The 27944-nt window shown below is 42.6% G+C and overlaps 2 protein-coding genes across 4 annotated transcripts in view; both read left to right on the top strand.

The window, feature by feature from the left end:
• ABCC5 (ATP binding cassette subfamily C member 5) overlaps nucleotides 1-5628 on the top strand; it is a 50356-nt gene extending 44728 nt beyond the window's left edge. For 2 of the 3 annotated variants that reach the window (XM_031043048.2, XM_031043050.2), the window contains 2 exons: nucleotides 711-794; nucleotides 3079-5628. In XM_031043048.2, coding sequence (XP_030898908.1) covers nucleotides 711-794; nucleotides 3079-3105 — 111 coding nt within the window. In that variant the 3' untranslated portion in view covers nucleotides 3106-5628. Of the gene's footprint in view, nucleotides 1-710; nucleotides 2300-3078 lie in introns of those variants that run through there. The other variant, XM_005142287.4, reaches the window with a different exon arrangement.
• An 838-nt stretch (nucleotides 5629-6466) lies between these two features.
• On the top strand, nucleotides 6467-26836 carry RNPEPL1 (arginyl aminopeptidase like 1). The gene is made up of 11 exons (XM_005142326.3): nucleotides 6467-7221; nucleotides 13795-13935; nucleotides 14589-14740; nucleotides 15180-15296; nucleotides 16275-16510; nucleotides 18836-18949; nucleotides 19993-20105; nucleotides 21224-21332; nucleotides 22736-22960; nucleotides 23184-23326; nucleotides 24009-26836. Exons 1-11 carry the CDS (start codon nucleotides 6502-6504, stop codon nucleotides 24279-24281), a joined length of 2343 nt encoding a protein of 780 aa, XP_005142383.2. The 5' UTR covers nucleotides 6467-6501; the 3' UTR covers nucleotides 24282-26836.
• Nucleotides 26837-27944: the final 1108 nt, after the last annotated feature.

Below are 27944 nucleotides of genomic sequence, written 5' to 3' on the forward strand. Positions count from 1 at the left end.
CAGTTCTTGTTATAATCTGGTAGTGCCATATGTGTAGGCTAAACTGAAGGAACACCTAGTATTTCAGTGTAGAGAGAAAATCCTCTGTGTTCATTCACATCCTTGGTAATAATAACTCCAGTAGAATCAGCTGTTGCCTGACCATGACAAGCAAAGAGGGCAAAATTTCTTTTACACTTCAAGAAAGTACCATAGAGCAGCAGTCTCTTTCAAATGTGTTTTTAATGTTCCCTTTGTAGATTAATTCTGAGGTGGGTAATAAGGTAAGCATCTCTGCTGAGGCTCAATTGCAGTTTCCCCATTACTTTCATGAAGGCCTGTGCTATCAAACAGGCATATGATGGATCCTTTACCCACTTTTCAGGCTTCTGTGTGGGACCCATAAACAGTTAGATTGAATATAAGAGCATTTGGCAATGCTCTCAAAGGCAGAGAGGACAAAACCATATAGCAGCTGCCTCTGTTTGCCAGAGCCACCAGATATTGTTTCCTGCTGGGTAGTTCTAGTGTTTGAGCAAGTTCAAAGCATCCCAGGTTATAGTATGTATGCATAAATGTGTACACTTTCACCCCTTGTTGTCTCATCTAAAGATGAATGCCATGTTTTTTATTTTTGCTTCTTCAGTACTGTTGTGAGTCCAAGGCAGGGTTGGGAATCCATTTTCTGCTGGGTTTTACTGACATACTTTACCTGCCTTGTTTGCTTTTAGGTAGTGGAGTTTGACACGCCGTCTGCTCTTCTGGCCAATGAGAACTCGCGCTTCTATGCTATGTTTGCTGCTGCGGAGAACAAGGTTGCTGTCAAGGGCTAAAATTCAGGGCAAAGTCACTTTAATTTTGGAGAGCTACACTCTGCCTGTGGCAGGCTAGCTCTTCTTCCTCCTTCTTCAAGCAGATTATTGCCTTTTCATCTTTTAATTTTTAGCACGATGTGTCAAGCCAGAGAGTTTTTAAAAATGTGTCAGAAGAATTCTTCATGTTTTTATTATTGTATTTATTCCATAATCATATTACTAATTTTTTGTTATTAAATGCACTCTACAAATGGCTCAGGGAGCCATAGTTACAAATGTATCAGAGGCCTATAATGAAGCTTTATACATGTAGCTATATCTATACATAATTCTGTATATAGCCTATATTTACAGTGGAAATGTAAGCTGTTTATTTTATATTAAAATAAGCACTGTATTAATAACAGTGCATATTCTTTTCTATCATTTTTGTACAGTTTACGGTACAAGAGATCTGGCTTTGTAATTGGACTGTATCAGACACCATTGTCTTTTACAGTTGGTCTTTTCCTAGTGCCAGATTTTCTGCGTGTCTGAGTGGAAGTGAAGCTTTGCAATAGTGTCCTTGTCACATCTTTGTTGTCTAGCACAGGGGAGAAGAGCTCTGTGGTGTAACTATTGCATTGTAATTTATCAAAGCTATTTGGAGCATCACTAATGTTCACCATGGCAGCGGCTGCTGCTTCCCATAATGCTTTCCCAAAGCAGGGTTTTTAGTGACCTCCTGAGTGGAGAACCACTTTTGGGTTACATTAAGGCCTCATATTTTCTCAGTGTCCTGATACAGTATTTCTTACTGTGTCAGCAGGGTTTATTTTAATGCAAGCAAGCCCAAGCTCTTCCTGCTTTGCTGATATAACAAAATCTAAATCTGTCTGTGGAATGATCTGTAACAAATTAATCATAAGGTTCAAGTCACACCTTGTATGCTAGCAGGAAAGCCTTTTCAGAGTTGCTTCAGCTGATTGATTCCTTTATCTCGAAGCTGCAAACACTCCTCAGAGGTTTAGGATGGCTTTCACTGGCATGGGTAGCACTAACTCTTTGTTCTGCTCACTTATACTAAGGTTAAACAGTGTCAATATTTCCTGTTTCTTTATTGCACACTTGTTAAGGAAACAGTCCCCCACACCATGTCTTCTGGAACTTTGAACAGGTTCCTGTTGATCAGGATGTAACACTGGTGTGGGACATTGTTTTCTTACTGTAAAGAGACCTACCTCAGGTTACTAGGTCCTGCATAGTATGTTGCCATCATCACTGTACACCATCCCTGTTTTGCGGGACCTGTGGCCCGGAGGGGCACGGTCGCTCCTATGATAGCTGTGACTTTCTGAATGGTCAGCGTTGCATGTCTTTGTCAACTTGGACATTTTGTAGCCTTAGCATGTTTGCAAAATGTTTCACCAAGGCAGAAATCTGAAAAGTAAATAAAACTATTTTGGGTTTTGTAAATTTGATTGAATTAAGTGGTTTGTTTTGGGCAATAAATCACTTTGCACATTTTTGAGCCCTGGAGGACAGTTTTTGCATGCTGTTTTTGTTTGTTTTTTCCTCCTGTCTATGCACCCCACAGCCTGATCTTTCTTCTTTCAGAATGGAAGTGTTTCTTTAAAAGTGTAGTGGGTAACTTTTATGCCCTCCAGCATGGGGGTGGCTTATAGTATATGTATGTTTGTGTTGAGTAGTACAGGGAATAATAATTTATTGTGCAAGTATTCAGTCCAAGCAGCAAGGGGGAGTTCAGATGGAATACAGAAGATCCTTCTTAGGCTCAGATTTTTCCACTTTCTTTACCTGCGAGCGTTACTGTTTATAATGTGGCATGACTGCAAAGTCACAGCAACAAGCCTTTCTATCTGTCAATAGTACAGGCAAATAATGGCATTAACAAGGCTTAGACTATAGCTTGTTTTTTGTTTTTAATCAGAAGCTTGAGGACAAAAAGAAACTGAGAAGAGGCATGAGGCAGCAGAGGTGATAGGGCAAAGAGATAATGTCCTGCTTCTTCCTTAGAATTAGAGCTGGGTAGAATGTGAAGATGAAGGCTAAAAAAGTGGAGAGGAAGAGCATGAAATGCATCTGCCTAAGGCTGTGGTTAAAACAAATCAGTCAGTTGGCATGTGCAACTCTATCAAGGACAGGATTGTTTTGGACCCTGCAGAACCAAGTTCTCAAGTCCTGCTGGGGTCAGAGCATGGCTTCATTCTGCAGCTAACGCTGAGCTAATGGCATTCTGGGCAAAAGGGAAGCCATCCTGATCTTGTCCTCCTTCTTCTTCCAGGCTGGGAGTACCTTCCACTTTTCCTGACGCCAGCACTGGCTCTTGCCTGGTCCAGCAGTGACCCAGCTCAGAAAGCTAACTTGCAGAAAGTTCACCCTCCTCTGTACAAAGAAGGAGACAGGAAGGCACACCTGGAAGAGGGAGGTGAAGTGGGGCTGCTATTTTCAGTAGGTGCTAACTGTAACACTGGTATAGATATGAGGAGAAACTGCTCAGGATTCATTGCACCAAACTTCTGCTTCCCAGTTATGCTGCTAAAAAGGTCAATATTTTACTCCTGCTTCGGGGAGCTGAAATACCTGAACATGTCAGACAAGGGCCTGTGAGAGAGCAGGTGACCAGTTACCTGCAGATAGCAGGGATTAACTCAACTGTGTTGTTAAACCTTAGCTCCAGCATTGTTACTTCAGAATTAAGGAGAGAGACTGCCAGAGGAAGATGTTCTTTCTCCTGTAATAATTTATCTGCTTCATTTGGCACTTGTCTCGTAGACAGTGCACAAGTATTGCTTCGCACATGGGTAGCAGTAATTTTTTTATTGGCTTTCTTCATGAACCACAGGAGTAAGTGGAAGCCTGGCCCGGGGCCCTGTCACTGAAGTGAAAGGAAGAAACATCAGCATTTACAAATGAGACTGAAATATCTGTATCTTTGAATCATTCTACAAGAGGTTGAGGATGGTGGGAATTTTCAGTAGTTGGATCCTGCTTTAGAATTTACAGTGTGGTATCCCAGAGAACAGTTCATCCTGCAAGGATTAGAATAAGACTGTGGGCTTGGGACAGAGGTTTTCCTTAAAGAGATCCTATCCAAAATAGCATGGAGATCATACATCATTATGGTATGGTTTAACCCTAGCTGACAACTAAGCACCACGCAGCTTGCTCCCCCCCACCATGGGATGGTGAAGAGAACTGAAATGATAAAAGTGAGAAAGTTGAGATAAGGACAGTTATAATAGGTAAAGCAAAACCCACACATGCAAGCAAAACAATCCACGGAATTCATTCACCATTTCCAGCTGCAGGCAGGTGTTCAGCCATCTCCAGGAAAGCAGGACCCCATTGTGTGATATGACGTATCCCTTGAATCAGTTGGGGTCAGCTGTCCTGGCTATGTCCCCTCCCAACTTCTTGTGCAGGTTCAGCCTACTCACAGGTAGAGAAGCAGAAAAGGCCTTGACTCTGTGTAAGCACTGCTCAGCAGTAACTGATACTACATACCTGTGTAATCAGCGGTATTTCAGCATGTATCCAAAACATAGTCCCATACCAGCAACTTTAAAGAAAGTGAACTGTACTGCAGCCAAAACCAGCACACCTTCCTAGTATGTAATAAAGGCTGAAGCCCAAGACCAACAGGTGTGCAAATTGAGAGAGATTTGTCTGGGACGTGATCCTCCAGAATTTCAATTGCACCAGTTTTGCTTATTCTGTCCAAATGGAGCCAGTGCAGCTGATCTTTAAGTGCAACTTGTTATCATAAGCTTAGAGGCCCTGAGAGAATGTTTTCCTGCTCATCTCATCTATCTGATGAGTGGAAATGTTGCACTTGCTTGGGACTTCAATCAAAATGCAGGTAGGATTCTTCTAAGATGGCCCAATGGAGGCAGTGTGCAGTTAAATTGGTGCAATTAAGTCCCAGGTCCTGAACCTGGGCTAGCTTGTACACATGAGGAGACTTCATTACCTGTGGTGAATATCATACTGGGTCAGAGTCTGGTATGTTACCCCTACGTGAAAGCTGGGGGGAGATCGAGCAGTCTTAGTACATTGCTTGGAACAAAGTTTGAGAAAGTACTATTGTTTCAAAAGGCTAATGGGATGAATAAGAAAAAGTGTCAGAAGGGAAGGATAAATGCAGAAAATGCCATGTATGAATAGAGGATGTGGAGAGAAAAGGTGGCAGGAAAAAAGTCTCTTAATTAGGAGGGAATTGGGCAAAGACAAAATTGTTTCTTGAAGGTGCTTCAAAGGAACATACCGAGAAGGTGCAGGGAGGCTGTAATGCCTTCATCAACCGAAGAGCTTTCCTGAAGGCTGCCTTGTTCCCTTTTGCTGCAACTGGAATGTGTGTTTTACTGTATATAAGCAATCACACAAGATTTCTTTGTAGACCCAGCTTAAGGTCAGTCTAGGATAATATGTGATTTGGTTTACCCTTGGTTCAGTTGGTAACAGCAGCCATATTGTGCTGGGGCCACAGTTTCTGCCTCAAATATGATGATATGGTGGAAACTCCACTGGAACTTGGTGCATATGCTGCTGTGAGTAGTGTAAGGCATGGGAGGCTTTTACAATGTGCCACTATGGGTTTGTTAAACCCACAATCATGTAACTACTGTTCCTGTGTCATCCACAAGATGTGCTTCGGAGACTCATCAGGTGGCTGAGGTAGACTGAAAATAGTTTACACAAGTGTCACTACATGGGGCAGAGATTTCCTTGGACAACATGAAGTTCAAATCACAGTGCTTCCAGCACACCACCTTCCTTCCTTCCAGCATACTGTCTCCTACCCTTATCATGCAGAGAAACAAGTGATTGTGTAAAGACGGTAACTTTGTGGTTTCTGTCCTTCATGATTAGGAAGGCAGCAGTAGATGGTGTGTGATTGATTGCCTCGAGGGGTGGGAAAGAGTTAAGTGCATTGTGTCGGAGCTGCGATCCTGGGGTAGGGGCAGTTTAGGGTAAGTGTAAGAGGAAGGCAGCCAAGGTGGGAGAGAGATTAAATCAGGGGGTCGTCGCTGGAGTGTTCTGGGGGGGGGGGGGGGCTGTTAGGGATAGATCGTGAGCTGGGTGTGAGGGGCATAACCAGGAGCAGGTGGGAGGAAGCCAAAGCGGTACCAGTGGGATTAGGGTATACGTGTCAGCCCCCCTGGGAGCCCTGGGCTGGGGAGTTACGGGTTGTTTGTGCTGGAGCTGGGTAAGGGGATGAAAATGAAGTGTTCCGGCTAGCCGGTCGGCGGCAGAGCTGACCGGGAGGCTGCACCCCAGGGCAGGAGGGCAGGACGCGGGGGCTCAGGCGGCACTGCTGAGGGTGCTGGCGGTGCCTGTGCCCGCTCCGAGCCGCCGGGTGAGCGCGCCTGCGCGTGGTGCAACGCTGGCACGCGACCGGCGGGGAGCGCGCAACACAACTCCGGGCAGCAGCGGGAGGGAGCCCCGCGGTGCGCGCGCAGCCGGCGGGCGGGGCGGGGCTGCCCCCGAGCTCCCCGAGCCGTGCCGCGCGCCGCCCCCTGGCGGCCTTGCTCGCCGCTGGCTGTTCCGGGCCTGGGCCCTGCCTTCCCTCAGCCGGTGCCTTTCCCGCTTCCCGCCCCCCCTCCCCGCCCCGGTCGCTCCGGCCGCCGGGGCCTCCCTCCTCCCCGCCCGCCCATGGATTTCACATAGCAGCAGCAGCAGCCGCCTCCGTCTTCTCCGCCGCTCCATGGCGGCTCCGGCTCCGCGGCCACCCGGCCTGTGCTGCTGCCGCAAGGGGTCCGCGGCCGGGCCGGAGGCGCCGCCGGCCCCGCCACCGCCTCCCGAGCCGCCGCCGGACGTGGCGTCGGCCTCCAGCTCTCAGCTCTTCAGCCTCCGCCACCTGCACCTGGGTCTGGAGCTGCGGCCCGAGGCGCGGGCGCTGGCGGGCTGCCTGGTGCTGGAGCTCTGCGCCTTGCGGCCGCAGCCCCGCGCCCTGGTGCTGGACGTCCACCCGGCCCTGCGCGTCCTCTCGGCCGCCTACCGCCGCGCCACGGTGGGGGAAGCGCCCTGCTCCTTCGCCTTCTTGCCCGCCGAGGCCACCGCCGCCGCCACCCCGCTGCCCCCACCGCCCTGCCCGCCGCCGCCACCGCCGCCCTGCGCGCCGCCCTGCGCCGCCAGCCCGCCCTCCACCGCCACCTTCCTCTCGGCGCCCTGCATCGCTGCCAGCCCGCTGCCTGCCGCCGCCGCCCCTACGGTGGAGCCGCCTGCCAGCCCCTCGCCGGCCGCCGAGCCGCCGCCGCCGCTGCCCGTCTTCGCCCAGCCACCCTGCGCTGCCTGGCCGCTCGGCTTCAGGGTTGACCCCTTCACCGACTACGGCTCGTCCCTCACCATCTCCCTGCCCACCGCCCTGCAGCCGCACCAGCCCTTTCAGATCATCGTCCGCTACACAACGGCCGATGGCCCCGCCGTGAGTATTGGGCTACGGGGAGCGGCGGGGCCCAGATGGGAGGGTTGGGGAGTGGGAAGCCGAGTCCCGGGACGGCTGGTGGCTCTCCCGTGTCACCCGCGTCTTCCACACATCTTCCTGCTGCTGTAGCTGACCGTAGGCGAAGTGCCCTAGCCCCGCAGCAAAGGCGGCGGGAGGTGCTTCACTGTCAGTCCCTCCTTTTATGTCCCCGTCCCTCCGCTGCCCCTTTCCTCCTCGCTTGGCAGCCGCCTGCCTGCCTGTCAGCAGCATTTGTTCTCTGTCCAGTGCCCGCAGGAGCACCCGGCGGTGCCAGTCCCTGCCTGCTGCCACCGAGTCCTGCGTGGTGCCGTCCTCAGCAGTGTTGCTCGCACCTTCCCAGGCCACTCCGCTTCCCCCGCTTCCCTCGCTTCCCCTGTTCATCCCCCATCACGATGGTAATTTTAAAGTTTTTCATCCTGTAAGGGTATTGCAGTTGCTGGGGAGGAGTGTGAAAAACTGAGAACTCATGCTTGCCTGAATTCTTCAGGGCAATTTACATAATCCCCAAATATGGGAGTTTCCCCACGGACTTTGCCAGGTGCTCACAAAACCAGGCCTCGCACACCTTGGCGACAATTCAGGAGCTTTGAGAGGAGCTGAGGGAAATTCCATGTATTCCTAAAAGTTACCTGCTTGAAAAAAACAAAGAGAAATGACCCCAAAACACCCATTTTGACATGGCCACAAGAGGTGCTTCTATGTCTGCATGTATTAACCTTCTTCAATAGTGAGATGCTTTGTAAATTCTGTCACTTCTTTCAACCCTCTGGTATTTAGAAGCGCTTTCTTTTTGCTGCCCTCTTAGGTGCTTTCTAGCAGATCTTGTGTTTTAAAGAAGTTCTGATAGTAAAAATATAAATTGATCACTAGAGCATCAGTTCTTTTTGTTACAATACAGCCTGCTCAGGCTGGGAACTAAACTAACGTGATTTTCATCACGTGGTTCATGAGCCTATTTGCCAGGGAGATGTTTTTTGAGAGTCTTGCAACTTTGATGCCTCTGTCTTGCCTAATGGAATTGACTCTTAGCCTGCTGGTCTGACATTGCTGTTGTATTGGTCAGAAATGTGTGGATCTATTTGATTATTACAGTGTGTTTAGCAAGAATTGGATATTAACCATTTCAAATAACCCAATACCAGGGTACATACCAGGCCTTTACTTATGAGAGTGTTGCTGAATAGAATGAGTTTGCTGGATCTTTTTCTGTCTGATTTTAATGCTGCAGTGAAGTTCACAAAAGTGACTTCATTCTCAGAATGATCTGGATAGTCTTACTACATTGGCTCACTTGGAATAGTGAGTTCCACATAAAGATTTTTTTTTACAGAAGTTTCCTTTTCTTATATGGTTACCTTTTAACGTGCTGGTCTTTCCTTAAATGCGCAAAATGAGATGAAATTCTGGCACTTTTACATTCACAGCCACTTGTGAGGATACTGTTCATTTTCAGTTCTGGAACTCCTGGATTAAATATTTCCTTGTACAATACTCCGCTATGGTTTTCTGCACCGAAGAGGTATGTGAGAGATGTCTTTCAGGGCCTGCAGTGTGTTCAGAAGATTTTGTTCTTTTTGTCCTTCAAGATTCTATGAAGAAACCTGTTTCTTTTGCCCACTCTCTGCCTTTTTTATGGTGAGAAGGCTTTTCAGCTAATTCGGTGGTGGTGTGTGCTTCATAATCATTCTCAGTATGGCTGAGCCATGCCTCCCGAAGTACATGATAACATACTTTCCTCCTCTTGAGCAAATTGTTTTATTTTAGGCTAGCCTGTGCTTTCTCCTGGGTTTTGCAAGCTTTTTTGCAAGGGGGGAAGACTGTCCTGCTGTGTCTGTGGAGATGATCTCAGATGCAACAAAATACTGCTGTGATACTCAGCTTTAGGAATGATCTGATAACCACTGGAAGGTGCAGGCACTGATTGCTGTGATGTTCATTTAGTTTCTTCTTAGCCCTACACACAGTACAGCATGAATGCTACACATTTGAGGATGTAGAGAGTAGGGCATTTTTTTCATTCCCTCTGTTTGTCTTTCTTCCCCTGGGTCAGGCGTGAACCAGCTATTTTTTTTCTTGTCTTTTGAAGCCTATTGTACCTTTAATGGTGTGTATTGCTTCAGTTGAAATGAAGCCACAAGGACTCATGTCAAAAGATTATTCATGGTTACACTGTTGGGGCATGCATTGGCCATTTCAAGTGATACTGAAAAGTAGAAGCGGGTATGCTCACTCCCATAAATTGTACCCGGTTTCCTCTCTCATTATTGTAGGTTTTGGCTGGCAGAATATTTGTCCTTGAGTAGCACCTGCTCTAGCCGTTTGTGTTCAGCATGCTGAACTATTTGTTTGTGGGTCCCAAGTCAGTCTGTGCCATTGTAATGCTCTCTGTCATGGTTGTTGTTCAGCTCAGTGTTGCATTTAGTAGGGATGAGTAATATGTATGTGTATAAGGGTGACCTGGTTTATACTGATGTCTAGTGCATTTTGTCCCAATCCTTTTTCTCTGTGTTATTGAAGTGACGTTATAGTGCTAGATGTCTGTCTCCTAAAAGTTCTGTTTTCTTTGGCCTTTTTGTGAACATAATCTGTTTAGGTCAGGGTTTATTTTCTATGGGACCCTTAGCATACTTGTGGGACCTATAAAACAGTGAATTCGTGTTACATTACAGTGCAGCATGGATGTGTTGGCAGTAAGATCAGCAGTGGAGACAGTAGTCTGTTTAAAATTAGAAACCTGTTGCCTTGATATACTTGGTTTGAGCCATCTGGATATGTTATTCGACTGTCCCATTATTTCTTGTGTGGAGGAAGGAGCTGAGATCTTTGGTTGTTTGATGGACATTGAGAGACAGCTGAGAGATTAATTCGGCCTTTCACAGAGCATTCCAGCCCCCTGTGCTGTTAGGAAACCATATGCTTGGTACATCACCAGTTTGCATCAGAAGTGAGACCATCATAAACATTTTGTGTCTCTCATGGTATGGGCTGAAGGCACACGTTAATCAGGTGTATCAGTGACAGTAGCCTGGCTCTTTCTCCCCTTCTTTTCCCTCACCCCCTTACTTCTTGGTCCTATAAATACTCTTTCAGAAGCTTTTTTTTTTTCTTCCCTAGGGAGAAAAATGTACATCCAGCTCTTGCTCACTGTGTCACACCTGGTTTGGCAGTGTACATGTTAACACCAGTGCTGTTTTCTTTCTATGAGAACCTTCAGTGCAAACCCTGCTCTGTGTTCTGGTATAAAAAAAGATAACATTTCCTCATCTTCAGGATTAGCACTAAGGACAGCCCTTTTTGCAGTGTGGAAACTTCTCCATTGTTCTATTAGATTTGTCCTGATTCCTCACAGTGACTTGCTGTCCAGGTGTGTGCCTTGTTGCTCCTGTCACATCCTCCGCATCTAGGAAGTGTGGTTTACTTTGTTGTCAGGTGAAGCCGCTTGTTGTTGGTCTAGAACAGAAACTGTGGCATTACAGCTCTTCTTAGGAGCTTCATCAATAATGCAGTAGAAACATGGAGAGATTAAAACCTGAAAGAGGCTTAGCAAATTGCCTCTGTTGTTTGCCAATTTGGGTGAAAGATTATAATCTAAGTCAATAAAAATAATATTCTTGGCAAGAACCTTATAAAGTGTGAGTTGCTTTGCAGCAGGTAGGAAGCCTGCACTGTCCAGAGCCTTTGTTCAGCAGAGGAACTAAGCATTAGAATCTTGGTTTTGCTTGCAGTGCATCATAGAGCAGCTTTAATGTGTGAAACAGCTCTCCTGTATACATGAAAAACTACAAAAATGATGAGCGCTTTGACATCACATACATTTCCAAAGGGGAGCACAGGAGGGATTTGGATGTAGAGCAGATGAAACAGTCCCGAGTACTGCTCTGTCCCTGTGTAGTGCTCCGCCCCCAGCAGCACCCTGCTTCATGCACTCCTTTCTGGGATGCTGCTTGTGCTCATTTTCCCCAAGCCAGAGCCCTGCCTCTGTCTGGCAGCATAGCCTGATCTATTTATATTACAGATCTATTTATATTATTTCAGGATAACTTTCATCATTGTTCCAAGTGCATCTGGAAAGAGAGATGGAGGCTTGCCATGTAGCTGCAGACATTAGGAAACGGGGAAAAAGTGCTTTATCTTCTGCAAATGTTTTCCCTCTTGGCCTGTGGGGCTGGCGCTTCATTTAAGTTCAACCAAATGTCAAATAAAGGGGGACCAGTTGAAAAGAAATTGTCCTTAATTTTTGTAAACAAGAATCGGCTTCTCCATTCCCCTTTGCTTCCTGCATATGTTTTCTTCCTGTGCTGGTCATGGAGAACTTCCCCTTATCTCTCTGCTCTAACACATTGTCTGTCAGCCCTTTTTCCTTCCTACTCTAGCGTTGCGACTTAGGTCCAGTGGTGTCTTATCTCTCTGTTTTCTTTGTTAGCCTTTTCTGTCTCAAAAAGCAAAGGAAGCAAGACCTTTTGAAGGTGAGTCTCTTCAGCAGGACCAATGATGCAGATTTTAAGTCAGACTTTTTGTGATATGAGCGCAAAGCCAGGGATAAAGGAGTGTTTTTAAAAATTGGCATTGGGGCAGATCTTTAAAAACTTAATTTCTGAGGCTCCTTCCTAGATCATTAGAAAGCTGCTACCATGCATTAAAACATAGCACTTGAATTTTTGTGTTAATGTGTGTTCTAGGTGGAAACTATTAGTTTCAAACTGAAGGTTTTAATGAGATGTGTGTTCCCAAATGTTTTCTGGAATACTTGTCTTCAGTTCCATAACTTCACATCAAAGAGATTATATTTATTGCTGTGAAATGCAGGTATCCATGCTGTGGAAATCTGTAGCGATCCAGTGCACCTCAGCTGTGACCTAGGGATTTGGCCATTGAGGAGCTGAAATGCAGCATGTGGATTTAAATAGTCGCATAGCCTTAGCCCTTGCAATGTACATGAGACAGGGTTCATCAAAAGTCATGCTTTTAAGCATGTTTCTGGCACAACAGGCTCGAAGCAGAAGAGGGCAATCTTAAAACAAATTTCAAGGAAAGAATGCTGCTCTGAGGTTAATTTTACTTCTAGATAAGAGTTTTTAATTTTTTAATGCCTTCCGCCTAAAAAATACCAACTATCAGCCCACATTTGCCAGCAGAAGTGTGAACCTCTATGAATAACTGAAAGCTGCTGACAGTATGTTTCCCTTACCCTTCACCAATCCCTGGGAGTGCTACTGAAGTGGATGATTTGGGAGAGGGACATGCTGGCATCTGAGGAGAAGGGTCTAAAAGCAAGGGAGATTATAACAAAGAGTAACTTTATAGGACAGAGGGAAAAAGAGAAAACTTTTGACTTCCAGAACACAGAGAGGTTAACTATGAGACAGAATTGTAATACATTGTTAAAATGAGAGCAGAAATAGTACCCAGGCTTCTCTTCTGTAAGTACTTCACTGTTTTCTTTTGAGGCCCAGAACTGAACTAGTGTGTGTGCTAACTGCTGTTCCCTGAATTCAGATTTATTGGTTGCTTTGATCTAGGAATTCAGCAGACTCAGAGGTTTTATTCCTGGTGCTTGACTGTTCCCAAGACTTCCAGTGGTTACAACTTAATTGCAAGTTTCACAATATTTGATATTTTCTGTAGAATTGTAGCTCCAGAGTTCTAGGATGACAAGAAAATTCTTGTTTAAAATTGTTCCTGCACTTCAAAGTTGGAGGCAGGGAGCATGTGAAAACATAAACATTACATTTGAAACAGAAAAACCAAAAAGGCAAATAACTGCACTTTTTCATATTAGTCTGTTCTAATTGTTTGCCAAGGGTCTGACTCTTGATTTATTTGCTGTTTGATACTGAAAATTGACATGCTCAGGGTGGGTTTTGTTGCTTTTCTTTTAGTGGCCACCCAGAATCTCCTTATCCATTGTGTAAAATAAAAAAAAAAAAAACCATAAAGTCTCCAGTGTCATTGACAAGATGTTTCTTCCGTGTACTGACTTTTTTACAAAGTGTCAAACTGTTGGATGCTTCAGGCCCTGGGCAGCGTCAGGGTCACAGATCATGCTGTGCTCACTGCTCAGCCTCAGGTGTTTTGGTTTGTGGGTTTATGTTACTCTTTTTTTTTCTTTTTTCCAGCTTGCATTACCTGACCCCTACTGCTCCTGTTCATGTCAAATTAAAAACATGAAGATATTCAGAGTTCTCCCTCTGAGAAGAAGGTCATGTGGGTGTTTGTTAGGCACCTGTTATAAGCAAGGAAATCGATACAACAGAAATAGCAAGTGGCTGGAAGACATTGTGTTGTGTGGCACCACTCAGTGTTGAGACAGCAGGAAATTACTCTGAATAGTCACAGCAAATAAACAGGAGTAGAAAGATGTATTGTTGGAAATGTATATGTGCCCTGTGCCAGATATTCGTATGGGGAGCCAAACAACTGGGGTGTTTCTTTTCCGCCCACAATCCTCTTGATTTCATTTTTCAAACTCTTGGCAGTTTGTCCTTGTGATTTCGTCATTTTCCCTCACCTCTTCTTCACATCATGTTTCAACAGATCTGGTGGCTGGATCCAGAACTGACGTATGGCAATGCCAAGCCATTTGTCTTCACACAGGGCCACTCAGTGTGTAACCGGTCTTTCTTCCCCTGCTTTGATACACCAGCAGTGAAATGTACCTACTCGGCCACTGTCAAGGTAAGAGACCAGAGGGCTGTAAATGTTTCATGGCGTGCTAAGCTGCTGTTAATTTGTGACAGTATAGTTACATGGTGTATGTACATATATAAAATATTAATTATGACAGTGTTATAAAATTTTTTAGATCCCATTCTGGTTGTTGGGCCAGAAACAGGTTACTGCCACAAAGGCAACTCGTTGCCTATCATGCTTGGGTCTTGCCTTCCCTGTACTCAGTGCTGAAAGAGTAACCATGAAATGGATAATATGATAGAAGGAATTTGGATAGTCATTTTCAGTAGTGGTTATTGATGGTAATATTCAGCTGTATTTTATCAGTTCTTGAAAGGAAAAAACCTCAAAGTTTTATGAAAGCAGCATCAAATAATTTTGCATTTTGAGTAGATGAAATAATTTGATATCTGGGCACTTTGGGGGCAGCTGGCATAAGACCTATGCAATATGTGAGGAGTAATATTTTTGGTTGGTATGTTTTCCTGGGCTGGGTAGATGTGGTCTAAAAAACTTGCAGAAATCTTGCATTTTGTGTTATCTAAATGATTGATTTTAATATACATCCTCAGACATAGATGAAAAACCCCAGAGATATCTGTGGTGTAGTAGTTCAGCTGTGATCAAGTGATTTGATGTGTATGATGTTGGTGTTCCAGGCTCCAGCAGGCATACAGGTGTTGATGAGTACCACCCAAAGTACCTACTTAGAAGAGGAAGGTGTATACCAATTTTACATGGAATATCCAGTTCCTGCCTACCTCGTGGCCCTGGTGGCAGGAGACCTAATACATGCAGACATAGGTCCTAGGTAAGATTTACACTGAATTGGTTCTGCTTTTTATGTCTCTGTACAGTGCTTCATGTTATGAGTAGCAAATATTTTGAGTCATATGTTGATAAGGGAACAGTTGGGACTGTGAGGTGTGAGCGTTCAGAGAGTTTGTGGTTTTTTTGGATGTAAACAAATTCATGGCACTGCACTGGCAAGATATTGTCCTCTTTTCATAACTGTTCCTTATTGTCCCCATAGTCATTACAGCTATTTATCTAATTGCCTTATTTAAGAGATCTTTGGTTCTCTCTTGCCATGTGTGCATAAAGTGTTAGCCTAAAGAAAGCCCAAGTCTGATGTGGGACTTGTCAGCACTATTACCATACATAGAAATGTGGTGAGAAGTCAGTCTATTTTTTCTAAGAGATAATTCAGTTTGCTGAAGCATCACCTGATGTTTTCTGTTTTGTGACAGGAGCAGAGTGTGGGCTGAGCCTTGCCTGCTGCCAACAGCCATCAGCAAACTTTCTGGCATTGTTGAGCGCTGGTTGACAGCTGCAGAGAGTCTGTATGGCCCATATATATGGGGACGGTGAGTTTAATAAGTTTCTCAGGAGCATGTAATGGGAAAAAAGTAGAAAGAAATGATCATGTTTCCTTCCTGTGCTAGCAGTAGCAGGACAAATGAGCTTCTCAACTGGAAGCACTGTAGTAGGTGGAAACAAACTGGAATCCTATCTTTGCACATGGCAGAGAGGATTATGGAAGCATGTGGTGGTTTTGGACTGGTGGTCAGAATTAGAAGTCTCTAAACAGTGGATCTTGCCTGAGGAATGAAGGTTTTTCACACTGTAGAGTTTCGTGATGGGAGTCCAGTGTTGGGCTGGACACCATTTAAAATACATGGTTGTTTTATTTATCTTATTTACTTTTACATATGTTATTTGACATATATTTGTTGTGCTATGCCTGAGCATGCTGAAAACCTGACTCAGGACAGACTTGCTGAGAGTCCTAGTCCCTAAACCCAACATTAACAGTTTCTGACTACATTAAAAGAGAATGTTTTTGAGAGAATGCTTTCTTTCTTTAGATAGGAGAAAATGTTTACAAAGGCATCCTATATTTCTTTGCTAAAGGTAAGCAGGAAGAATGTGGTGGTGTTATCTTACAAAATGTTGCTTGAAATAATCTGAGAACATGGCCGAGTGTGCCAGTGCTGATCATAGTTAGGGAAATGTGGAAAGCAAAACAAGTAGTATTCCATTCTGAAGCAGAGAACCCGGGGTTATTTTGCTGACACTGCAGGTATACCATGTCAGTTAATTCAATAGCTTCCTGACCTCTTACTTTCCTGGGAGTCTGTGGGGACTCAACACTGTGTGTGTGGTAGTGTATGTAGTGTAAGCAGAAGAACTAGGCACTGCTGCTCTAGAAATCTTACTCCTGAAGTCACAAAAAAGTCTCAGAAGTGCCTTCCCTAAAGGAAAAAAAGTTACTGTGAATGTGTTTTGAAATAGCTGCAATTTACCTCTCTCTTTTCTCCCCTCTTCTCTCTCCCTACTTTTAGATATGACATTGTTTTTCTTCCACCATCCTTCCCTATTGTTGCCATGGAAAACCCATGCCTGACCTTCATCATCTCTTCTATTTTGGAGAGTGATGAGTTTTTGATCATTGATGTCATTCATGAAGTTGCCCACAGCTGGTTTGGAAATGCAGTCACCAATGCTACATGGGAGGAGATGTGGCTGAGCGAGGGGCTGGCCACATATGCACAACGCCGGATCACCACAGAGACCTATGGTACAGATGCAGAAATGTTTCTCCTTATGCTATATCTAACCAGTAGTTAAGAGTTGGCTGCATAGAATATTTGTCTTGGGGGCTCAAAAGTCTGTAGGGAGCTGGTTTTTTTGTTTGGTTGTTTTTTTCTATTTCTGGAACACACATGGCCTCAGACTTCGCATTTAGCATCTTAGATGCTTAGGGTCTGATGTTATCTTGGCTTTGAGTGGAATCAATAGCTGATAAGGTAACAGGGGCTTGAGCGAGGTGTGTTAGCACAGCATTCTAAAGATGCTTGTAGGAACTTTGGAATTATAGTACCAGGGAGACATTTGTATGTCAGAGCAAAGTAAGCAGAGGATGCTTCAGAGAGATGTAAGAAATCTTATCATGTTTACATTGTGGAATAACTATCCTCAAGTGTCTTTCTAATCCTGATCAGTTGGTAGCTACCCACTATGGGAAAGAATGATAGCAATAGCATTTAAAAAAAAAATACACATCTATGTAGCTGTCTATCTGTTTGAGGCTTCCTCTAGAATTGTACAAGCCTGCCTTTGCTTGTATCAGTGAATTTCACAGGTCAGACATGGTACTGTCTTTAGAATATCTTTATAGTAAAAAAATCCTACTGTTTTTCAGTTTATTTGGATTTTTTTGTTGAAGTGAATAATGGGAACATACACTTCTCTAGTTTGTGGCATTATGTTCTTGAAAGCCTGTACCATGTGTAGTCTCACATGTCTGCTGTAAACACTTGGAAAAAATCCTGGAAGTCTGGCAGAGAGTGTTTAGAAAGATGCCTTTGTTTTTATTTACTTATATTGTGTCTGAAGATGAGTTGATGATAATGAAGTTTAGGGAAGGAAGTGCTCTGAGCATATATGAAGAGGTTGCAATGTATATTATATATTTTTGAAAGGTCTTTTATGTTAAGTAATTCTTAGTGGTTAGGCCTGTTCTTATAAGTCATGTTATATTATTCATAGCAATAACACAAGCAGGTCAGAAAACATTGGCTGTTCTCTATCCCTTTTTAGTCTGTCTTTCTGACATAGGACAAGATCCTTGCTGATTTTGGTCTGTTCTCTCGAAATTTAGAACTGCTTGTTTCAAGCAGCAGTTTTTCAGGGAACTAAGAAATGCCTTTCCCTGTGCCATTCTTTAGTAAGCCCTTTTTGCATTCTGTTTTGTTTCCAAGACAAACCTCTGATATAAATCTTGCCATTTCTGACATAATTTCTGGAGTATCTTCTGCTGTCAATCAAAAAGTTATCTTTGTGATGACATTGTTTACAGAAATTGGAGTCCACTGACTATACCACACCTCTTAGATCTTGCTTAGTCCTCCTTCCTGTAGCTTAAAGTAATTGCTCTTAATGCTAGCTATCCTAGTTCTTGATTTCCCCTATTAAGCACATCCACCCCTTTCTCTACCAGTACAGGTTCTTGTATCTTCCACATATATTCTGGTTCTTAACTCTTATTTTGCTTATATCAGTTTCCTGTGTATGTACATGGAGACCCTGAGAATTGTATCTCTGTAGTAAGTCCTGTTTTTGAAGTTGAAGACTTCACAACGAAACCTAAAGTGTTAATAGCGATGGATGTTAAGTATCTTACGAATCTGAGTATCCATTTTCCACACCTTTTTACATCTGCAGTGGCATGGGAAAGATTTCTTGACTTGCCAGTGTAATACAACTAGTTTGACTTGAAAGCTTGGCATGCTTTACAGTGCAGTGAGAGTGAAGAGCAGCCTACCCAGTCACAGCTGTAAAAAAAAAAAAGTCATCCTAATGAGTGTCAGGTGTATGATACAGGATAAAGTATGGGTAGGATGCTGGATAAACCTTTAAAAAAGATCCACAGGGTCTGTAATATACCAACTAAATGTAACCCTTTTCTATTTTCACCCAAGAGGTGACATTTGCTTAGGACTGTCCTTGGCACCGAATATGGAATTGTGTGTCTACTACCAGAGACATTAGTGTTTTGTAGCACTTGATTTCTCCTTGAAAGTTACCTGTATAGTACTCATTCCAATGATTGCAAGAACTGATAAGGTGGTATCAAGGATATAAACTTTAGCGTAGCTTTCATGCTGCTTTGTTTTTCAGTTCAGCCTGCTGTATAATCAGAATAAGTAAATGCACTGGTTTAGGTTCTGACTTTCATTACAGACTGCAAGGATTTTTTGCACTCAAGTTTCTCTGCTGTTACATTACTGGGATTCTGTCCTTTACATCTTCATTAGCTTTTATTTTGTATATATGCTACCTCTGCACATGTAAGGTTTTGCTATTCATTTTTCCCACAACTAATAAGTTTCTTTCTTTATAGGAGCTGCCTTCACATGTTTGGAGACTGCATTCCGCCTTGATGCTCTCCACAGACAGATGAAACTTCTTGGAGAAGACAACCCAGTCAGCAAGCTTCAGGTTAAACTAGAGCCAGGTATTACTTTTGGCTGAAGCTGCTGTACACAAAATTTCTGTATATTGATGCTGGAATATAGACCAAAAAAGACTATTTTTTTACATATCCCTTATAAGAGAAAAAAAAAGGAATACTGGTTTGTAAACCAGTCTAAAAGTGAAAAAAACTTGAAAGCAAGTTTCCTTATTTAAAGTTGGATAGCTCATTTTTATAAATATTGTTCTGCTTAAGAACAGAACAGACTCGCTGAGTAAAGGCAGTATGAAAAACAGCCTTGAAAGCTGTGTGGTTTGAGCTTCTGAGTATGTAAAATAAAGTAGTTTGAAAATGAAAATGTTTGGAAACACAATGTAAAATCCTGTGTTCCTTTTTTATGTGTCCATGTAAGAACTTTGCACATATGCATAAGCATATAGATAAGCATATGTACTTGCTTTCCTGTTGAGTGAACTGTGCAGAGGCTCTTTGGTTATCCTCTGAGCCACCTGCACGTCTGCACTCCAGCATCATGTATCTTCTTCACTGATAGTTTTCTAGTTCTGTGGTCACCATTGAAACTGTGAAGCAGTCTTCAATCTAGGTGGTATTTAAAATGACCTAAAATGCAGCTGGAGGTGACACTGGAACTAAGTGGAATGGAAAAGCATGTGTTGGAAGTCTCAAAAAAGGAACAAGTAGTGATTACTTTATACGAATGTCTTTAGAAACTTGTGGTATGGTGGCTCTCTGAATTTGGCACTTAGGGGAAAACAAAAAAAGGATTTGTCTTTATATGCCAGTTTTCAGTGATTTCTAATTTGAAGTTACTTACTCCTTTGGGAATTAATACTGAGCTTACAATGGTTTGTTTTTTTTTTAATTTTTATTATTTTTATTCTTTTAATTTTTAACCCAGCCTATGTCTTTACTGCAGTAAATTAAATGCACTGGCACAGGCTTGTTTTGTTCTTAAGTCACTGCATCTTGACTTGGTGATCTCTAAGAGGTGTGTATACTTGGAAAGGTTGGAAATTACTGTCCTTGTTAGAGTTTCTTATAAAATTGTTGTCATGTCTTTTCAGGTGTAAATCCTAGTAATTTAATGAACCTCTTCACCTATGAGAAAGGCTACTGCTTTGTTTACTACCTGTCCCAGCTCTGTGGTGATCCAAGACATTTTGACTCCTTCCTAAGAGTGAGTGTAAATAAGCATGAGTTTCTCTTGAGATTCAGAACTGTTCTCCCCCTCCCCTGACCCTCACCTGGTTTTGTCACTGTGGCTAATTGATAGGGCTAAAGTCGAATACCGGTGTGTCTGAGAAGGGAGAATGGTTTTGGCCTGGCTGCCAGCTGAGATGATTGTTTCTACAAGATTTCTCTTCAGTGAATGTGCTCATGCTCCTGTCATCTCAGATTCTGAGTTTAAGGGGTACCAAATACAGAGTAGCAGTATATTTTTGTTACCTCTTGTTCTGTGTTCTAAATAATTAGAAAGCTGTTCCAGCATAGATTGTCTGTAACTGGAACAATGTGACTTCATTCGCTACTAAAAAGTAGTAGCTTGTGGGTTTTTAGCCAGGGTGACAAAGAACATGGTTTGCTGTATTGGGGCAGGTTTCGTGCCTTGAGTATGTTTGCAAAACGTATAGAAAATTATGTCAGCTATTGACTTGGCTTTTGAAGTGAAACAATTCATGCAGCTTTTCCTTTTTGCTGCATGCATACTTTTCATCTCCTCTTCCCATCCATTCCCCACTCCATCTTTCTCTTATCTTTAGTTTTGTAAAGGTGTCTTTAGTCCATAATTTATCAGTGAATAATACAGTGGCCAGCTGTGTTCTGACTTTCCACTAGTGTCAAGTATGAGGAAACCTTCCCGCCCTTGATATGTTAATGTATCTGTGGTCTGTATCAGAAGAAGAGCTCAGTGCAGTACTGAGCTGTCAGTATGTTAGCAGCTACCCAATTTTTTCTTATTATGGTGCTTTCCTCAGCTGGGGGAAGGAGGTAGAATATTTTTCTTTATTTTTTATTTGTAATTTTTTATTTTAAACATCCCAAATACTTGTTTTATGTTTCCATCTCTATTTTGTTTGTTGTTGTTTTTTAGTTATTTTTTAATTTTTATTTTATTTTGTTTTATTCTATATATAAAATAGATAAGATATACTAAAATCTATTTTAGTCTATATAATCTATATTTTATATGGATTTATTTTATTATTATTTATTATTGTTATTGCATGTAGTGGCTCTACATTGAAAGGAAGCTGTCTTTCTTCTATCCATAATTTATCCTTTTTACTGTTTCAGGCCTACATCGAGAAGTACAAATTTACCAGTGTTGTTGCTCAGGATCTTCTGGATTCCTTCCTAAATTTTTTTCCAGAGCTGAAAGAGCAATGTGTTGAGAGCAAAGCAGGTAGGAAGTTTACTTAGTTAACTGTAAACACTGTAGAAAATCTGGATGGTAAATTTTGTGCTTGGTTTTGAGGATGTGTAAGAAAATTCTAAGGTAAACAGCCCCCTTTGGTAACAGCCACATGTTTGTGGTAGAAATGGTTGTGATTTATTGTTACTCCTTCCAGCTGGGGAATGAGACCATCTTAAATTGCTGACAATTTTGCATTGATTAGCTGAGTAGCCCTCAGCTTTCTCAGGAACTCATCTTTCATGCTGCAGACATCATTGCATGTGAGATTTACACATGCTCAAATGCAGAGAAAACGTGAATACACTTTGAAATTTCATCTACTTGAATTGCAGACAGCTTGCTTTGAGAATTGTAACTTTTCCCAAGGTCCTATAAAAACTGTTCCATGTTTCACACTCTCTTACATCCCGTATTTATAGCTATGGGTGGACTTATGGAAGGTCAGTAAACTACTAGGTGCTTATTAGCCCACTTGCTTAAAGAAATGAGACTAATACTATCTTGCCATGTGTCCATCCTGGTAAGTAATCACTGAACCTGTTGGTTAGCTTAAACCAGACTGGCAGTGGAGTACAGCTGTTAAGGATACCAGGTTTTTATAAGCTTTGTGGAGAGATGTAGATGAGCAAGCCTACTGAAGGAAAAGCTGCAGTGTGAGCTCAGCAGTTTTATGTTTTATTTGGCTCACTGGTTGGCTAATGAATTAACCACAGCACATGCTAACTTTTGCCTGGGTAATATTCAGGGGGTGCAGGAGAGAGGAGTTGTAGGGTGGATGGTGTGGAATGGGAAGTATTGCTAAGGGTTAGGAAAGCACTGAGGTGGTAAAAGTGTTAAGGGGAAGAGCTCTGTTGGAAACCAGGCTCTGCTAGTTTTGCTGCTTTTGGAGAAACTTTTGTTTTAGTTACTGATTTAAAAAATGCATTTACAATTGCTTGGGTTTGCTGCTGGGCAGCAGTTCAGACAGCACCCTCATTTTTTATTTTTTTTTAAATGAAGCAGGTTTTCCCCCTATTCTTTAAGTCTTCCTAAAAATTCAGAGGAAGAGAAACACATGCACAGAAAAATCCTATATTAGAAGATTGTTTGATCACAGACACTTGTTGGCCTGGCTGTCCTAAAAGCTTGTGCATTTCTTGTACTTACCCACAGTAATGGTGAACTCTAGAGAAGTCATGGTTAAATTTGGAGAGTGTTGCTGGCTTTTTTCCTGGTGTAGTGTAGGCTAGCCTGCTGAGGCTGCTAGGACATTAATGTTGCTGTAAGTACAGGTGAGTCTGATTTGCTATTGTTAGAATCTCTCTTAACTGTACTGACTGATCCTGAACCTTGAGGCAGCCAGGCCACCTGCAGAGACTCCTGCTCCACATTTTTGGTGCTCTTCATTCCAGGACTGGAGTTTGAACGTTGGCTCAATGCTACAGGACCTCCATTAGCTGAGCCAGACTTATCTCAGGGATCCAGTCTGACCAGACCGGTGGAGACGCTCTTCAAACTCTGGACCACAGAGCCTCTGGACTCTGCTGCTGCCAGCAGTGTTGACCTCACTAAATGGAGAACGTTCCAAACCGTACTTTTCTTGGACAGATTGCTGGATGGGTCACCACTGCCACGTGGTGAGTACTCTATCAGGATAGCAGAAAAGTGTTCCTGTAATAATTAATTTAATTCTAAAAAGCCCTATCCCTTATTGACCTTATTATTAACATGAAGCCAGGTTGGATGGGGCTTTGAGCAAAAAAGTCCTTTTTTGAGATTGAATGATTCGTTATTCTCTGATGACCCTCAAACGTTACCAAATAGGTCATAGTTCTTTTTCTGTATATGTACTCTCTTTAGAGGTGATAAAAAAGCTTTCGGAATGTTACTCCTCTCAGCTGGACTCCATGAATGCAGAAATCCGTATCCGCTGGTTGCAGATTGTAGTCCGAAATGACTATTATCCAGACCTTTACAAAGTCCGTCGCTTCTTGGAAAACCAGGTACTAACTGCTGGATTAAAATCACTGCAGCTCTCAGTGCATGAGACATGTGCATGAGAAATGCGACGTGAAAGACCTTGGAACTTCTGCTTCCTGGCCAAGTGTAGACCAGGTGTGTTGCTAAGGGGCTGAGCGTGGCTCACCTGCTAGCGGGCGGGGAGGAATGGGCAGGTGTTGTTTGAAATGCCTACAGATAATCTCTGCTTTTCTAGCCTAACTCAATACCCTTGTCCCAGCTCTGCCCAGTGCATTTTTTGTGTTGCTTTGTAGCAGCCTTGCCTTTTCGAGACCAGATATTTTCACACTACTAAGTAATGTGATTGAGTATTTATACTTAAGGCAAGACTACAGCTCATCAAATTTCTTACGGTAGTTTTTATTGTGCAGGAGCAAAGGGTTAATGCAGAAAGTTAATGCATGTGTTCTCTGTGGCCTCTTCTCAGTCTTTTAAAAATAGTGCTGTTATTTGTGGAAGTAGCTCAGTTTTAGAGAACAAATTTTTTTTTATTATCATTCATAAAAATCTTTACATTAAACTTCTCCAGAATAGACTTGGCTGTCTTTTGAAGAAATGTATTGCTTCCAGTCTGAAGTCATTCAGGGCTGTTGGAGTGTAGCTGTAGGAGAGCTGAACCTCTTGACTTTGATTGAAGTGATATTATCTAGTTTTTCTTTTTTGCAGATGTCTCGGATGTATACAATTCCACTTTATGAGGACCTTTGCACTGGCACCCTCAAGTCTTTTGCCTTAGAAATTTTTTACCAGACACAAAACCAGCTGCACCCCAATCTTCGGAAAACCATCCAACAGATCTTATCACAGGGCTTGAATCCATTTCCTGCCATAGACACTACAGCAGTCACTACAGACACACCAGCAATGGTGCTTGAGGACAAAGCCTCAGAGGCCACAAACGGTGCCATTTCACTCAGGGATGTTAATGTGTCTGCCTAGATCACCAGTTCATGCCAGCCATGAAGCTTGAAAGTGGGGACAGAAACAGAGGAAAGATACCAAGCATTGCCTCCTTCCTTTTGGCCCTACAGCTGCAGTGTGTTGTAACTGGATTTCTCTCCCAAAACACAAAGCAAATGTGCCTTCAAGTATCCAGCGTGTGACACTGCCAGATTTCAGAGACCTCCTTCAGCTGTGGGGTGGATATTTTTATTCAGTTTATACTGGGCAGAGACTCCTGGGCAGTTGCTTCTCCATGGAAAGTGGATAGTTCCCTTTCCTGAGGCTCTTCTGGATGTTTTCTCCAAGTCTCTGGGTTGGTGGTTATGGGATTTTTGGTCATTTGTTTGTTTCTTTGTTTCATTTTTTGTTTTGTTTGTTTGTTTGCTTGTTTTTGTCTGAGGCCACTGAGGTATGTCCTGTTTGCCCTGTGTATGGTGCTGGGGAGTGTGTATGTCAAGCTGTCATTACCCTGATATTTGGGCTGAAGTTCTGCAAAGGAGAGACTGAGGAATTGTTGATGGGAGCAAACAAGTTTTCATGTTATGCTCCTTACTGTGACAGAGATGTGATTGGGAGGTAGGAGACTAATGCTTAAGTAATTAAGAAACTAATTTTAAATAGCTCCTGTTCCCCCTTGCCCCTAGGTGGCTAAATAATAATAATGGGAAACCTTATGATGGATTTGAAATCCTTCTGTAGTTAACCCTTCCTTCAGTTGTCCCTTTGCACTCAATGGGAAAGGCAATAAAGAAATGTGTAGGCTTGAATTTTCAAAAAAGTTAAAATTAGGTGCCCAAAAGCCATCAATTCTGGTACTAGCTGGATGCATAAATCTTTTTAACTTTTGACAAGTCTAGCTGCAATCTTTGTGTGTTAGGATGTGTAGCACATGTGTTTGTCAGATGTACTCTATCTTCTATTCTGTCCTTTTGGAAGAATTAACAGGACCTTTAACTTAAATCTGTTTTTTTTTTTTGTTTTGAAGATCCTTAGTATAAATTAGGCCTATAAGTCAACCATGGAGATTGTGCTAAAATTTTATTGCCTTGAATAGCATTTGTCTGAATAACAGTTGCCCCGTCATATGATAGTCCGAGAGAAGCACCCTCCTTTTTGATAGAAGACTTTTAAGCCCTGCTTTACTCGAGTCTGTTTTCTGACTTGTGGTTGTGGTGGTAAGATGCCATTTCATTTACACAGCATGCTATTTCTCTTGCTCACTGGCCAGGCATGCAAGATGGGAAGACACTCTCTTCCATCTGCGCCATTCAGTCTCAGGAAGGTGAGGGCAAAGCATTGTTGGGTATTAGAGAGTACAGGTGGTGGTTCTTAAGACTGTGCCACATTGTTTCTAACATGTGGGTACCTGTGTGCTACTCAGTGAGCACCCACAAAGCATCTCTTGAGCTGATGTGTCACCAGGATAGAGAACTAGCTGGAATGAAAGGTGAAACATTTGGAAGAGGCTCAGCTAAAGGAGATGTGAGAAAGGAACATACATAATTTGGGGCAAATTTTATTTTAGCCCTGCTATGGGGATCTACATATCACAGGAAGAGGGGAAATTAGGGAGCTGGGGTTTTTTTTTGGTGGGGTTTGGTTTTGTTTTTTGGTGTTTTTTTTCTTTTTTGTTTTGTTTTGGCTTTGTTTGTTTTGTTGGTTTCCCAGTTTTTTTTTTTTTCACCAAAAGTATCTGTTTACACCCATGTGTGGGTGGGGACTTAGGTGCTGTTACTGGATCTGCATTTTCTGGCTTTAAATTAATTTGGACTTCACCGTAGCCTTAGCCTGGGCTGAACTGGGATAAAGCAATAATGAACTCAGGCCTCCGTAGTGCTTCATAGTTTTCAAAATGGCTCATCAGCATTGTTTGGCTTCAGAACTCCAAGCTCTGCTCTTTGCTTCTTGAATCGGGATTATCTTTTTAATTCCGTTTGTTTTTTTTTTTCCAGAAAGGACAGAGAATGATATGTTCTGCACAAATCTCTTTCTGTTTGTTGTTCTATTGAATGAGATCTGTGCAAGCTGATTTTCCACTTCCCAAGTTGCCACTGTTGGTGTTGCATCTCCTGGTCCCCACTGTTAGCAGCAGCAGCCCAGCCAAGACCAGTAACCACTAGCAGCTTTTGGAATCCCAGGCCTCCACTATAACATGTAATGGAGAATATATGTGACACATTGGTGGGGAATTATAAATTTACATGGATGCCTTATGATGATTGTCAAATTAAACTGAGCTTTGTGACAAGTTTAGCCTTTTGGGCAGTTTTTCAGCATCCCTGCTATGGATATGTGGAAGAGCTAACTTGGTACATTGTCTTTGTTTTGTCTTTTTCTGGAGTGCAACATAGAGGGAGTTTGGAAGCTATTTAAAAGCTGAACAGCAAAAAGTTGGAGGGGTTGCAAAAGCAAATAATCGAAAGTAAATATTTTTATTACAACTGACTGAAATACATCAGATCAGCTGTGTTTGCATATACATGCATCAATGCAGGGAAATGTTGGCTGAACCTAATAGACTGTGTTTCTTGATTAAAGAACATGAAATCTAAGTTAGTGTTCCTGCTTTCATCTCTGAGAAACCAACAGGTGGCTATTTTCAATAAGGTTTATTCTCTGAAACAGAGCAAGATTTGTTGTAAGCGTTCTATGCATCCTTCTTCAGGTACTCTTGCTCCTCCTGTGAAGAAGGAGTGCATTTTTATTTTGAAGGGTTGAAAAATTGGCAGCAAGTTTGTGGAGATAAGCCTTCCTTTTGTTGACACAAATTAAATTAATGCTTCAGGCTACTTTCTGGCCTGATTTGTAGTAGATTTCACATTGACAGGCAAATTAGACTGAGATTAAATAGAAACTATCTATTTGCCTTTGGTATGTTCATTTCTGATCTGTTAAAGTAAGATTAGTACAGCAAATTGGTTTTATTTAAGCAGATGCCAAGAAATAAGGTTATCTTTATTATATTGAAAATGAAAGCTGTCACTTTATTTCATTGCAGCTTTGAGCAGGGCAACATGGGACCTAAAAATACTACTTGTGGAAAAGCTCTGAAGAGCCAAACCCTTCAATAAAATGGAATATTACTGATTTTTTTAGCATTTTGTAGCCATGTTGGTTACTACATTAATTGTTAGCTACACATATTACTTTGTTAAGCTTGTATCAGTAATCCGGCTGTCATGATATGTTGCAACATCCTAACCATGCACTTCATTAACCAAGCACAATTCTAAGCAAGCATTCCAAGCATTCTCATTTAACCCAGATTTTCTTATGTTCTTGCACTGCAATGACCTTGGCCATTGCCTTTTCCAGATAACACAGGATCTTCTGTACATCCATACTAGCACATATACTGCACAATTCACTTAAGTTCACGTCAGTGTGTTTTCCCTGTTTGTGTGTGCTCAAAGACAGAACACCACAATACAGTCAGTTCTTACAAATCACATAACACTTGTTTTCACACTTTTCATTATAGATTGATAAAAGCTTAAGGTCATTATGATGACAGTATCAGACTTTGTGTCCAAAAGAAACCACAATAGAAATCTTAATGTGAGATTTATCAAGCCACTATCCTCTGAGACACAGAATTACTTTTTCTGTTGGGAGGACCAAACTTAAATGACACTGAGTTTGCTGAAGGCTCAGGTAAGT

The sequence above is a fragment of the Melopsittacus undulatus genome, chromosome 6 (assembly GCF_012275295.1).
Source record: "Melopsittacus undulatus isolate bMelUnd1 chromosome 6, bMelUnd1.mat.Z, whole genome shotgun sequence".
NCBI classification, from domain to species: Eukaryota; Metazoa; Chordata; class Aves; order Psittaciformes; family Psittaculidae; genus Melopsittacus; species Melopsittacus undulatus.